The 15,126-nt window shown below is 46.7% G+C and overlaps 1 protein-coding gene across 1 annotated transcript in view; it reads right to left on the bottom strand.

Moving 5' to 3' along the window:
• Positions 1 to 346: 346 nt before the first annotated feature.
• The window catches only part of LOC141085523 (uncharacterized), a 63,398-nt gene continuing 48,618 nt past the window's right edge, over positions 347 to 15,126 (bottom strand). The window contains exons 5-6 of the mRNA XM_073570945.1: positions 2,170 to 2,206; positions 347 to 954 (exon numbers count right to left, since the gene is read on the bottom strand). Coding sequence (XP_073427046.1) covers positions 930 to 954; positions 2,170 to 2,206 — 62 coding nt within the window. The 3' untranslated portion in view covers positions 347 to 929. The remainder of the gene's footprint in view (positions 955 to 2,169; positions 2,207 to 15,126) is intronic.

The raw sequence follows: 15,126 nt of genomic DNA, 5'->3' as shown, positions 1-15,126 counted from the left end.
CAAATGTCATTCCTTTGTACCGCCTCTACCTAAAAAAGCTATGACTCCATAGTCTTGTTCTTAGTGCACGTCATTATGTAGACTTGTGCCATTTCTTCTAACATGTTGGAGTTTTGTAGCAGTCATAAAACATGAGACTTAGGGTAGGGTCATGCGATCGATTTTCTCCACATCCGAGAAAAACAGTACGATTATTCTGATCAGGGTTTGATCACAGTGGCATCAGTTCTTCTCGGATATAAAGAGAAAAAAAAATTTCTCCACCTTCTCCTTTCTGTCAGTTCATAAAAATCGAACCACACTCGGATAAGCTCTAAGTTTGGAACAAAATAACGAAAAATGCTCGTTAAGAGACCAGAAATACATTTATTGTTGGATTTGAGACTTGTAACACTTCACATAAAATAAATAAATATATGTCCCTTTATCTTTTTCCAAAAACAAAAAGGAGGGATAATGTGTGACCCACGGTAGGTAACATATTTGTTCTACTACTCAAATTTTGATATGAATTATCCTTATTTTGATCCATCTCCTTGAAAGAGACCCAGAGGAGTCAGCATCAATAAATAGTCTGTGTTATGATGACCTTCTAAGAAAGATTTTTTCTTGGACAAGGCATCTTCTATGATTTCCTCAGAAGGAATTATTTTGAAGGCTATGTCTCAGAATGGTGTTCAGGAGGTAGAAATCATTAATGGGGCAATGGAATATGGCGCTGGCGAGTGGCTCGCTGGATATCGTCCTGGCATTCAGAAGAGTCCCACAAAGACTCCAAGGCATGACCATCCCGAATGCCGGTGAATGCCACCAACCACATTATCTTTTAACTGTGATTTCAAATGTCCTTGTGTTATAGAAATGTTACCCAATGTAGAGAGAAGTCCAGTGCTCAGCTTTCTATTCCATGGTGGTTGGAAGTTTTCATTCTATTCGAATATGTTGGCAACAGTCCTGCGGGAACACAGACACCATAGTAAGATCATAAAAAGAACCAGACCCATTTATTATGTCTAAAGACCTCTTACGGATGAGGTAGCAAAACCACCTATTGTGCATGGGAGCCTCCTGACTCTTCCCCAACAGATTATGTTGAAGGAGAGAAGGATCTGGCACATTGGATTTCTGATGGTCGATCCTTTTGTTCTCCAGGAGATAAGCCACTGCCCTACTAGTGTGGCAGCAACTGTCCCTTAGAGAACACAGGAGAAATTGTCTGAGCCAACTGTTCCTGTGTATAGGGAAGTCGGGAGATATAGCTGTCGGCCAACCTATCGTTCGTACAACAGCTGTCCAATGTTTATAGGGGAAAATACAAAAGAAAGACACAAAGTTTCCGGGTGCTGCGGAGTCCAAGAGAGATGGGGTAACAGGAAGATTAGAAAAGGGGGACTTTATTGGCAATGCGTTTCGGAGTTGTTCTAACTCCTTCACCAGGTACCTGTATTATCTATCCTTTAAGGGAAACTAAACTTAAAAAATAAAATGTTTACATTTTTTAACTGGTGCTCAATACTTTTTATCATGGCAGTCCAGGTACATAGCATGTTTTGGGGTCTATACACTGCTATAATGCTCAGCTGATCACTTTTACCCTGTTAGTTTACTCATAGGTGGAGGTCTCAAAAACGACGTTTCAACAATGAGCTTAGCAGCATTTTGCCACCACTATAGGTTGATGGGTATGGCATAGATGTCTAGGTTGCATACATTAAAGAACTGCAAAAGCAGAGTTTGACAAAGGATCTGAAAGATAATGTGACATTAGGCAAAACAAATAGCCAAGCAGTTTAACAGCATAGGTTATTTTAGGTGACCGATGGTCAACCTAGGTGTCAGTCATATCATGGGGGTGCAAACATTCAGGTGATCTGCTTAGCATTTTAAAGGACCACTCCTGTTAAAATTGGTTACTTTCAGAGCCTGAGGGGTGGAGCACTAAGGTGTCATGCTCCTCCCCTGTTTTCCTGCTCCACCCCTGAGGTTCTGCACTCGTTAATATAACACCGGAAACTTTGCCTGAATGTCCTTTACATATATGATAGATGTCTAACTCAACCACGACTAAACATAGACTTCTTAGATAGAGAAAGTATTATAAGATAAGGACATACTCCATGTGATTAATATTCTGATCTGTAAAATCAACATGATGTAAAAGTCACTTACTGATAGAGAGCTCCTGAGAGTTCATCTATGTAGCTCCCTGAAAGAGAATACAATCATACATGGTTGCAATTTACACATTATAACATATAGATAATGCCTTAAAGGGAATTTGTCATTAGTAAAATGCTTATTGTTTAAATTATGTATTCATCATATCTTTTTCTATTTCTTTTAATGCTGGAGATTTCCCCTCCCTCATGTCATTGTCAATAAATATCCTTAAATGTTGTTAACGAAAGCTCAGGCCTCATGGCTGTCCCCATAATCATATACAGAAAATAGAATAAAATAATCTCAGAAAATCAAAACAGATAAAAAAAATAATATATTCCACTATCTGGTTTTAGTTAATACAATATAATATTTTTAAGCATTGTCTTGTAATCTGAGAGCGCCATAATCTAGGAATAGAGACCTTGATTCCAGTGATGTATCACTTACAAAGCTGTGATTTCATGTTTCAGCATTTTATCAGCAAGAGATTATCACTAAAGGGACTAGGTGTCTGGTGGCTCTTGGTCACAACCACGCCCTCACCACTGATTAGCAGTTTTCTGTCAATATACAGTGTACACAGAAAGCAGCCAATCAGAGATGTGGGTGGGGTTATACACAGCTGAGCATCCCAAGCTTTGCTAGATCTGATCCGCATCAGAGAAAACTGATTGTATCACAACTGCTGCACCCAGTAAACTAAGTGATACATCACTGGAATTGGGGTCTCTGTCCCTACATCATGCTGCTGTCAGATTATATATACTAATGATAGATTCTATTTAATGAGGTATTCTCTGCCGTATTATATACAGATGAAGCAGCCATCAACTTTTCAGCCAACATCAGGATTGTTCACCGGCAGTGCACTCAACGCAGGATTTTTTTGCCTACATCTTCAGACTGCATATAGAGCAATAAAATTGATTTAGATTTCTATTTTGTGCATTCACTTTGCTTTTTGTTAATTCATAAAAATAAACTAACCCTTCTATTTTTCTTATCAGTCTTACTTTGCAGTATTTTTTTCCACACCTGCATAAAACTTTTGCACAGTACTGTATATATATAGATTTTTACAGAATTCCCCAGTATAATATAATTCCATTCCTAAGTGTAGTCTTATATAGCCATTAGCGCCATCTACAGGCAAGCGGTGCCCCCACATCAGCTCAAGACCAGCCTGAGAAATAAAAATGTATTTATTAGCTGACAACGGGGTTTTGCTCGTGATGAGAAGGTGAAGGAGGCAACTACGTTAATGGATTTCGTTTTCATATTTTCGCAGGATTTGACTTCTAGTAATTACAGAAGTCTAATTAAAATAACTTCTTGTTGAGCAGCAAAGCGACAATTTCTGCCAACTCATAGACGATGTCTTCGGAGCATTCATTTTCATGTCAAGAATATGGATATTAGCTATTCCCGGAGAGGGCGAGGTTTCAAAGGTTGATGATAAAACTCTTTTCATGTGAACGATTCGACCTGCTGCACCTAATTTGGCATAAATGAAAAAATTTTCTTTTTTTCTGCCTTTAAGTGTGACTTTTTAGTGAAAAAAGTCACGTGTTCCGCTAAAATTTTGCAAAATTTGCACCAAAAATTCATCTGTACATAAAATACCCCTCAAAAAGACCGAATTACACTTATGTAAAAATTTTGTGACATTTTAAAAAGTCGCAATTGATGAATCAGCTGTAAACATCTGGAAAACCCAAACACCACCCGCAATGACGAACATAAAAAAGTAACACATAAATTGGCTTTAAAGGTGAAAATACCTAGACGTCGCCTATGAATTGGCGGAAGTTAGCAAATAGGATGCCTGCACATTACACTGATCGGAGCTTTTCTGACCTTCATCTAAATCCATACAGATTATTAGGCAGTCGGCCCCTTTGCAGATAGTACAGCTTCCACCTTCGCGGAGGGTTTTATACAAGACTTTGAAGACGTCCATAGGAATTTTAGACCCTTCATTCTGAATGGCATTTGTGAGGTCAGACCCTGATCTTAGGAAGAGGTCGGATTCACAATTTCCTTTCTTGAATGAGGTCCAGGCTCTGTGTGGCCGCTCATGTTCTTCACCCTCCTCCATGTCTTTGTGGACCTTGTGCACTAGGCGCATTCATGGCTTTGTGGACCTTTTGCACTAGGCGCATTAATGGGGACTGGAGCAAAAAAAGGTCCTCCCAAAATTAATCCCACAAAGCTTGAAGCTAAAATTGTCCAAGATATCTTGTGCTGAAGAATTAAGATTTCACTTCTCTGAAAGTAAGGACCCTCGGCCGACCCCTGATAACAGCCCATAGTATTTTCCTCCTCCACCAAACCAGACTGTGATCAGTCACTGCACAGAACACGTTTCCTCCAGAATCCGGTGGTGGCTTTACACTACCTCATCTGATTCTCAGCATTGTGCTTAGTGATGTACGGCAGCATGCAGCTGCTCGGCCATGAAGCTCCCAGAGGGGACGCAGTGTTTGTGCTGATGTTATACCATAGAAGGTCTGGCTCTGCAGTTATTGAGTCAGCAGAGCGTTGTTGACTTTTCTGCCCTCTGCTCCTCAGTACTCGGTGACCCTGCTCTTTAACATTAGGGGGTCTCCACTTTGTGGCTGAGTTGCTGCAGTTCCTTCCACTTCTCATTAACATCATTCACAGGTGATGGGGAAGATTTAGGAGAAAGAAATGTCATGAACGGACATGTTACCTTGGTTGCTCCAATTAAAGGATGGCGCTGGTATCAGTGAACTCTGCACCACCGGACATTTTGTCATATTAGTAAAGACAGACAGTATGGTGGGGGGCCGGATGTTATACACTGGGGGTGAGGGACCGAATGCTATACATTGGGGGTTGGAGGTTACACACTGATTGCGAGGAGCAGGAGGTAATACACCGGGTGGGTGAGGGGTCAGATGTTTTACACCTGTGGTGAGGGGCCATATACTATACACTGGGGTCGAGGGGATGAAAGTTATACACTAGGGGTGAAAGGCTAGAGGTTATACACCTGGCACGAGGAGCTGGAGGTTACAGACCGGGGCAGCATACCTCTCAACTTTTGAAGAACAGAAGGAGGGACACATTTTGGCTATGCCCTAGCCACAACCCAATCCACGCCCATTTTCCATTACTTTCTCCCCAGGCAGGAGGAGATGTCAGAGGGGCACTGGCAGTGAGGGGCATTCAGATGCTTGAGACTGCAGGGCACAGACCCAAATCCAGAACTGTCCCCTGTATCCGGGACAGTTGGGACTAGAGATGAGTGGAACGGTTCCCAGGTCTCTGGTCCAGGTCAGTGATACCTGGTGGCTGGACGGGAGGCCACAAATCTCTTACCTTATGGAGTTCCCTGTACCCATGGTTGGCAAGACGTCATCTGTGCGTCCGGCTCATCTCTAGTTGGGACACCGGGATTATTTTTTGTTCTTTCATTCACAGTCAGAGCCGCCAGAACGTTCTCATCTTTATGTAGCTTCACTTTATGACTTCTGGCTTTTTTGTGTCTGTAAGGCCGTGTTCACATGCCTCAGAAATACGGTGTTTTTGTTTTCTGCAGGATCTGCACCAAACTACACAATAACAGTCTTCTCTGATTATTGCTGCATTGTTATGCCTTTCCACCCTTATTTGATGCATTTCTGGTGCAGATGTGAAGCCGTGTTTTTTATAGTACAGAAAAGCTTTGATTCTGCACTTAAAAGAATAACTGCGTTTTTTACATGACTTTTTTTAGGCTCATAGAAGCCTCCAGAGAAAATAAGTATCAAAACCGCACAGTTCAGCAGCGTCTTTACACAATAGGGGGCACAGTTTTCACAAAATCACATCCACTTTGCTTGGGCAGCAGAATTTCTGTCCAAAAAAAGTAGCAGAAAATATGTAGCATTAACGATGCATTTTAACACGGTACAAAAATCCAAGTAAAGTGGATATTGTAATGTATAATAATTAGATCTGTCTCTTTAAGCAAGCCAGACTTATGGGACTTGGGGGGTGGAGACAAGAGGGATGAGAAGGGAAGTTTCAGTTTCACTTCTGTGTAGCATGGGAATGCAACTGTTATGCTGTGTGCTGGAGGACGAAGAATAAAACATATCTAAAGTTTAATACATTGAATTCGTCATAACGTGTGGATATTACAACTGGCGACGAGGATGGGATATAATCACCTACTGCTGTGAGTACGGACTATATTTTACCGCTTCACACGCCAGCACCACTGAGAGACTATCATGGCTGACTACTTACACACATTCCCACAATTTGATATGACTGATGTCATTAATCTCTCCCATAACTGGAGAAAATGGCTAAACAGATTTGAGAATTTCCTAGAAGCCATGGACATAAAGGAGGAGAAAAGAAAGAGAGCTTTGCTCCTGCATTGTGCAGGCACAGGAGTCTATGACATATACAGTACGTTACCTGCAGCAGAAACAGACACATACAGCAACTGCACTAAAGCTCTCACTGGCTACTTCAACCCCAAACAGAACATCAGACAGGCCCGGATTGGCAATATAACCAACCGGGCATTTTCCCGCTGGGCCGCTGTCACGTGGGCCGCGGCGGCAGCGCCCGATCATCTGGCCGCTTGCCAGCTGCTGCGGCTGCGGCCACTGTTGCTCCTGCCGCCGGCCCTCTGCCGTGATAGTTTCCAAGTTCCTCCAGCACTGCAGGGAGATAAGCCACCACGCCCCCCCACGCACCCCATCCTCGCCTTAGCATGAGACCCCCTCCCCCCCGCAGCCACTCACAGCGTCGCACTCGCTTGCCTGCTCGCTCTGTACGCAGGACCTGTGATGAGGTCACAGGAGGGGAGGAGTCAGGGGGTCACATGATCAGGAGCCTTTGTCCAGACCCCCGATCATGTCACCCCTGACTCCGCCCCTCCTGTGACCTCATCACAGGTCCTGTGCGCTCAGCCTTGCCTCTACCGTCTGCAAGACTCTGCTTTGCTGTTGTCATGGTGCTGGTTGAGGTAAGTATGTGTGGGGTCAGGATTTACAGTGTGGATGTAGCAGAGCTGTGTGTGTACGAGGTGTACGGAGCGGAGCCGTGTGTGTACGAGGTGTACGGAGCGGAGCCGTGTGTGTACGAGGTGTACGGAGCGGAGCCGTGTGTGTACGAGGTGTACGGAGCGGAGCCGTGTGTGTACGAGGTGTACGGAGCGGAGCCGTGTGTGTACGAGGTGTACGGAGAGGAGCCGCGTGTGTACGAGGTGTACGGAGAGGAGCCGCGTGTGTACGAGGTGTACGGAGAGGAGCCGCGTGTGTACGAGGTGTACGGAGCGGAGCCGTGGGTGTACGAGGTGTACGGAGAGGAGCCGCGTGTGTACGAGGTGTACGGAGAGGAGCCGTGTGTGTACGAGGTGTACGGAGCGGAGCCGTGTGTGTACGAGGTGTACGGAGCGGAGCCGTGTGTGTACGAGGTGTACGGAGCGGAGCCGTGTGTGTACGAGGTGTACGGAGCGGAGCCGTGTGTGTAAGAGGTGTACGGAGAGGAGCCGTGTGTGTACGGAGCGGAGCCGTGGGTGTACGAGGTGTACGGAGCGGAGCCACGCGTGTACGAGGTGGACGGAGTGGAGCCGTGTGTGTATGGAGTGGAGCCATATGTGTACGGGATGTACGGAGCGGAGCCAAGTGTGTACAAAGCATACAAAGCGGGCTTTTCCCACGGACACAGGAGTACACGGCGGAGCCCCGAGGAGCATTTTAAAACACACACATGACGTTCCACCTGAAGTGATGTGCTGGAAGCTGACCGGAAATGAGATAATTTCTTGAGGAGATTGTGACGGAACCAGGAATGCTTCAGATCCATCACCGTGTCCTCCTCCGACAGCGCAGACAGCAGGATCGCCTTGGAATCGGGGATGACGGCCATGTGAGCGGATCATGATAGGTCCTAAACCGGGAGGCTCAGGTGGGCACTACAATGGGAGCCGGGCTGCTATAGTATCTTTGTAGAATCTTTCTTTATTTCTTTCTCTCTTTTTCTTTCTTTCTCTGTTCTTTCTTTCTCTGTTCTGTCTTTCCCTCATTTTCTTTCTCTCTCTGTTCTTTTTTTCTCTCTCTGTTCTTTCTTTCTCTCTCTAATCTTTCTTTCTTTCTCTCTCTGTTCTTTCTTTTCTTTACTTCTTTCTTTCTCTCTCTGTTCTTTCTCTGTCTCTCTCTGTTCTTTCTTTCTTTCCCCTTTCTTTCTCGCTCTCTGTTTTCTTTTTTCTCTCTCTCTCTGTTTTCTCTCTTTCTTAGTGCCAGTCAGTGTGCCCATAATGCCAGCCACTGTGCCCTCAGTACCAGTCAGTGTGATCAGCAGTGTTAAATGGGTGCGATTAGGTGTGGACATGGGTGTGACTAGTTGTGAAATGGGTGTGACTGGGCGTGGCCAAAAACTTGCATCTTTCCCTTCTTCAAAAATTGGGAGGTATGATAGGGGCAGCTATGACCAGGGGGTCTGGTTGCCCAATAGAGAGCAGTTCTGCCAGGAATTCTGTAATCATGCATACAAAAGGGGACAGAGATTTGGGAGGAGTACTGTACCTAAAAGCAATAAATAGGACTGAGCTGAAATACTGGGCACAGCTGTGACTACATGTTATATAGTCGTGTTAATCTCCTCTCACTTCTTGTAAACTACAAGTGTACAAAGATATTATATAGTCACCATGTGGCTAGTGGGCCTGTGTAACTTCAAATGCCAGGGCTGAATTTTAGTCCCAGTCCGGCCCTGACATCAGATATGAAAGATATAAATTCAGGATTGCCAAGCAGCTTCCAGAAGAGTCCATAGACACTTATGTCACACTGCTGAAAGAGTTAGCACATGGATGTGCCTTTACAGATGTATATGATGAAATCCTAATTCAAATAATTGTCACCTGCTCGTCTAATAACCTAAGGCGTAAGGCTCTGCAGCAGGATATCTCTCTACATGATTTGCTCAAAATGGCCCGTGCTATAGAAATAGCAGATCATCAAACTTAGAGCCATTACAAATGTCTCCGTTACCCACTGCTGTCTGGGAGGAAGTGGCAGTCGATATATATGGACCATTGCCAAATGGCCAATATATTCTCGTAACAATTGATGAATATTCTCGATACCCTGTCATTTCATTTATCTCTTCAACATCTGCTAATAATGTCATACCAGAGCTGGACGACATTTTCTCGGCATATGGTATTCCAAGAGTGGTCAAAACTAGAGTTGAGCGAAACGGGTCGAAAAAATTCAAAAGTCGCCGACTTTTGGCAAAGTCGGGTTTCATGAAACGAAACCCGACCCTAGGATGAGGTCGGCCACGAGGTCGGCGACTTACGCGCCAAAGTCGCGTTTCAAAAGTTTGTTTTGCGCTCTTTTTCAGCCAATCAGGATCCACGGACACTGTGGGCAACGTGATGACCTAGGCACGGGTCACCACCATCTTTCAGAAGGGCATGCAAGTGATTGGCTTGCTTTGGTGGGCGTCACAGGGGGTATAAAAGGGCGTGCACGCTGACCGCCATCTTCTGCCGATCTTAGTATAGGGAGAGGTTGCTGCTGATTCTGTAGGGAGAGCGTTAGGCAGGGAAGAAGACAAAAAAACTGCTTCTGCTGCTAGCGATTTGGCCTGCACAACACACAAGTCACTGTGTGTGCAGTGCAAGGGGAGGCTATATAGTGGTGTATCAGTGGTGTTGGTTGTTGGGCTGCCTTTTAAGGCTTCCTGACACGCTGGCATTGCTGTTTACCCACTGCTCCGCAAAATGCTTTTTTAAAAGCAATCCAATCTCCCTTATCCTCTAGTCACTTTTGTCACAGCTGTGCCATCGAGCCTGTCACATAGCGCTCAGATATCAGTGGGCCTCACACAATCCACAAGTGTCCAGTGTCCAAAAGTGTGCGCAGAGATTCAAACTCTCCATTATCCTCTCGTCACTTTTGTCACAGGCAGCTGTGCCATCGAGCCTGTCACATAGCGCTCAGATATCAGTGGGCCTCACACAATCCACAAGTGTCCAGTGTCCAAAAGTGTGCGCAGAGATTCAAAATCTCCATTATCCTCTCGTCACTTTTGTCACAGGCAGCTGTGCCATCGAGCCTGTCACATAGCGCTCAGATATCAGTGGGCCTCACACAATCCACAAGTGTCCAGTGTCCAAAAGTGTGCGCAGAGATTCAAAATCTCCATTATCCTCTCGTCACTTTTGTCACAGGCAGCTGTGCCATCGAGCCTGTCACATAGCGCTCAGATATCAGTGGGCCTCACACAATCCACAAGTGTCCAGTGTCCAAAAGTGTGCGCAGAGATTCAAAATCTCCATTATCCTCTCGTCACTTTTGTCACAGGCAGCTGTGCCATCGAGCCTGTCACATAGCGCTCAGATATCAGTGGGCCTCACACAATCCACAAGTGTCCAGTGTCCAAAAGTGTGCGCAGAGATTCAAAATCTCCATTATCCTCTCGTCACTTTTGTCACAGGCAGCTGTGCCATCGAGCCTGTCACATAGCGCTCAGATATCAGTGGGCCTCACACAATCCACAAGTGTCCAGTGTCCAAAAGTGTGCGCAGAGATTCAAAATCTCCATTATCCTCTCGTCACTTTTGTCACAGGCAGCTGTGCCATCGAGCCTGTCACATAGCGCTCAGATATCAGTGGGCCTCACACAATCCACAAGTGTCCAGTGTCCAAAAGTGTGCGCAGAGATTCAAAATCTCCATTATCCTCTCGTCACTTTTGTCACAGGCAGCTGTGCCATCGAGCCTGTCACATAGCGCTCAGATATCAGTGGGCCTCACACAATCCACAAGTGTCCAGTGTCCAAAAGTGTGCGCAGAGATTCAAAATCTCCATTATCCTCTCGTCACTTTTGTCACAGGCAGCTGTGCCATCGAGCCTGTCACATAGCGCTCAGATATCAGTGGGCCTCACACAATCCACAAGTGTCCAGTGTCCAAAAGTGTGCGCAGAGATTCAAAATCTCCATTATCCTCTCGTCACTTTTGTCACAGGCAGCTGTGCCATCGAGCCTGTCACATAGCGCTCAGATATCAGTGGGCCTCACACAATCCACAAGTGTCCAGTGTCCAAAAGTGTGCGCAGAGATTCAAAATCTCCATTATCCTCTCGTCACTTTTGTCACAGGCAGCTGTGCCATCGAGCCTGTCACATAGCGCTCAGATATCAGTGGGCCTCACACAATCCACAAGTGTCCAAAAGTGTGCGCAGAGATTCAAAATCTCCATTATCCTCTCGTCACTTTTGTCACAGGCAGCTGTGCCATCGAGCCTGTCACATAGCGCTCAGATATCAGTGGGCCTCACACAATCCACAAGTGTCCAGTGTCCAAAAGTGTGCGCAGAGATTCAAAATCTCCATTATCCTCTCGTCACTTTTGTCACAGGCAGCTGTGCCATCGAGCCTGTCACATAGCGCTCAGATATCAGTGGGCCTCATACAATCCACAAGTGTCCAGTGTCCAAAAGTGTGCGCAGAGATTCAAAATCTCCATTATCCTCTCGTCACTTTTGTCACAGGCAGCTGTGCCATCGAGCCTGTCACATAGCGCTCAGATATCAGTGGGCCTCACACAATCCACAAGTGTCCAGTGTCCAAAAGTATGCGCAGAGATTCAAAATCTCCATTATCCTCTCGTCACTTTTGTCACAGGCAGCTGTGCCATCGAGCCTGTCACATAGCGCTCAGATATCAGTGGGCCTCACACAATCCACAAGTGTCCAGTGTCCAAAAGTGTGCGCAGAGATTCAAAATCTCCATTATCCTCTCGTCACTTTTGTCACAGGCAGCTGTGCCATCGAGCCTGTCACATAGCGCTCAGATATCAGTGGGCCTCACACAATCCACAAGTGTCCAGTGTCCAAAAGTGTGCGCAGAGATTCAAAATCTCCCTTATCCTCTCGTCACTTTGGTCACAGCTGTGCCATCGAGCCTGTCACATAGCGCTCAGATATCAGTAGGCCTCACACAATCCAAAAGTGTCCACAAGTGTGTGCAGAAATTCTAAATCTCCCCTGTCCTATAGACACCTTGTACCTTGTTTTACATTACTATATAGTTTGTTGGATTTTGTCTACATTTCTACCAAAAATGAGGAAGGCTGGTGGAAGAGGCCGTGGAATTGGGCGGGGGTTGGCAGCTGGTAATGATGGTGTTGGTGGTGGATCTGATGGTAGTGGCAAGAGCAAAATAGGACCGAATGCAGGAGGTGCTGACCCTGCGTCATCGTCTGGCTACATAAGGCCTCGAACGCTTAGTTTTCTAGGAGTTGGCAAACCTCTTTTAAAGCCAGAGCATCAGGAAAAAGTTTTGTCTTACATTGCTGACTCAGCCTCCAGCTCTATCGCCTCCTCTTCTTCAGTTGTAAAAAGTAAAAGCACTGAGTCGTCATTGGAGGCTCATGTTCATGAACCACACCTTTCCTTGTGTCCTTCACCCCAACCAAGATTGAAGGATGACGCAGGCCATACTACTGATTACTCCATGGAGCTGTTTTCACATACGATGCCTGGATTATCAAGTGAAATGGTGAATTACCCAGGCCAAGATGAATCTGACATGGAGTGCACTGATGCACAGCCGCTGATGGATGATTCTGCTGGTACATTCACTCAGAGCACTACATTGTCCTTGCAGTGTACAGAGCCAGATTCTGACCCTGATGAGACTCAGGTGCCCCTTCCCGCACACTATACCACCATACACGGTGACACAGAGGAAGGTGCACATGACATAGAAGAGGAGGTGATGGATGACCCAGTTGTTGACCCAGATTGGCATCCATTGGGAGAAGAGGGTGCTGCTTCCAATAGCTCAGATGAGGAGCATCCACAGCAGACATCGACATCGCAACAGCTGTTATCTGGCAGGCCCGGAGCACTCCAAAGACAGGTTCCAAACATCAAAAGAGTTGCTGGACAGCTTGTCCAGAGGGTCAAAAGATCACAGCGTGCTAGGCCGCAAAATGTCTGCCAAAGTAGGAAGAGTGCAGTGTGGCACTTTTTTGAACAAAATCCTCATGATCAGGCCAAGGTTATCTGTAAGAAGTGCGCAAAGACCTTTAGCCGAGGGAAAAATCTGAAAAATTTGAATACCAGTTGCATGCTTAGACATTTAACCAGCATGCACTTGCAAGCGTGGACACAACACCAAACCTCAAGTGCCACTTGTGCAACTGATCACAACGAAGGTAGTCAGCAACGCTACATTGTTTCCCCCACTGTAAGCCCACCGGTTAGCACAGCAGCAAATGTTGAGGTGTCGTTGCAAGACCACAGCAGTCAGGGAATCCCACTGTTATATCAACGAAAGACTGATTCTAGGCCATCAGAAAGAACACCAACTCCATCACCATCATCAACCCTCTCTCAGTCCGCCCTGTCCACCGCTACTTCCACCATATGCAGCTCTCAAGTCCAGCTCACCCTCCCAGACACTATGAGTAGGTCAAGAAAGTACTCAGTCTCTCATCCGCGTACACTGGGTTTGAACGCCCACATTGCCAAACTAATCTCGTTTGAGATGATGCCCTTTCGGTTGGTGGAAAGCACAGCTTTCCGCGAACTCATGGCCTATGCAGTACCACGCTATGACCTACCCACTCGCCACTTCTCTCGCAAAGCCATCCCAGCCCTCCACCATCATGTGAAAGACCGCATTGTCCATGCACTCAAGCAGTCAGTGAGCGGAAAGGTGCACCTCACAACTGATGCATGGTCCAGTCGGCATGGCCAGGGCCGTTACGTGTCCATCACTGCGCACTGGGTTAATGTGGTGGATGCAGGGTCCACAGGGGACAGCGGTGGTGGGACAGTGCTGCCTAGCCCACGGTATAGGAAACAGTTGGCTGTAGGCGTTCGACCCTCCTCCTCCTCCTCCTCCTCCAGAAGCGAAAGCTCGTCCACAGAGCGCAGTCGTACGAGCACTCCATCTGCAGCTGCCACTGATGCACACGATGTGTCCCCCTATCGAGCAGCTAGTGGAAAGCGTCAGCAGGCTGTGTTGCAGATGATGTGTTTGGGCGACAGACACACCGCCGAGGTGCTGGCCGAGTACTTGAAGCGACAAACTGAGTCATGGCTGGGCAGTGTACATCTTGAGGCAGGCAAAGTAGTTAGTGATAACGGCCGTAATTTTGTGGCAGCCATAGCCCTTTCAAAACTCAGCCACATACCTTGCTTGGCTCACACCTTGAACCTGGTGGTGCAGTGCTTCCTCAAAAATTATCCGGAGTTAACAGCCCTGCTCCAGAAGGTGCGAAGACTGTGCGCGCACATCCGCCGATCGCCTGTACACTCCGTTCGTATGCAGAAGCTGCAGCGATTGCTCCACCTTCCCAACCACCGCCTCATTATCAACATTGCAACAAGGTGGAACTCCACCCTGCACATGGTGGAGCGGCTGTGCGAGCAGAGGCAGGCCATAATGCATTTGTGGGAGGATACACGGCCAGGCACTTTGAGAGCAGACATGGAGTTGACAGGCGTGCAGTGGTCGAAGCTGAAAGACCTTTGTAAAGTCCTTCAGTGTTTTGAGGAATGCACACGGCTGGTAAGCGCAGACGACGCCATCCTAAGCATGAGCATCCCACTTATGCGTCTGCTCATGCAAACTTTGACGCACCTTAAGGAGCAGGCGTCTGCAGCCAATGTTGATGAGGAGGAAGAGGAGGAGGGAATCCTTGATGACATTCAGCCATTGTCTGCTCAGGGACCTCTCCTGGACGAGGTGGAGGAAGAAGAGGAGGAGGAGGAGGATGATGGGGATGATTACTTAGGGGAGGAGGATGCATCTCGTGGGGCAAGTGAAAATGTTGGCGTGGCAAGGTCTGGTACAGGGTTTGTGCGTGACTGGAGGGATGTGGATTTGCCAGAAAGTGCTCCTCCACCCAGCACTCGCAGTGCATCATTGACACCGGGAACATTGGCCCACATGTCAGATTATGCCTTGCGGA

This window comes from Dendrobates tinctorius, unplaced genomic scaffold, assembly GCF_039654945.1.
Source record: "Dendrobates tinctorius isolate UK_male_01 unplaced genomic scaffold, ASM3965494v1 ptg000028l, whole genome shotgun sequence".
Classification (NCBI taxonomy): domain Eukaryota; kingdom Metazoa; phylum Chordata; class Amphibia; order Anura; family Dendrobatidae; genus Dendrobates; species Dendrobates tinctorius.
The sequence above is the reverse complement of the archived record's forward strand: the minus strand, read 5'-3'. Positions and strand labels throughout refer to the sequence as shown.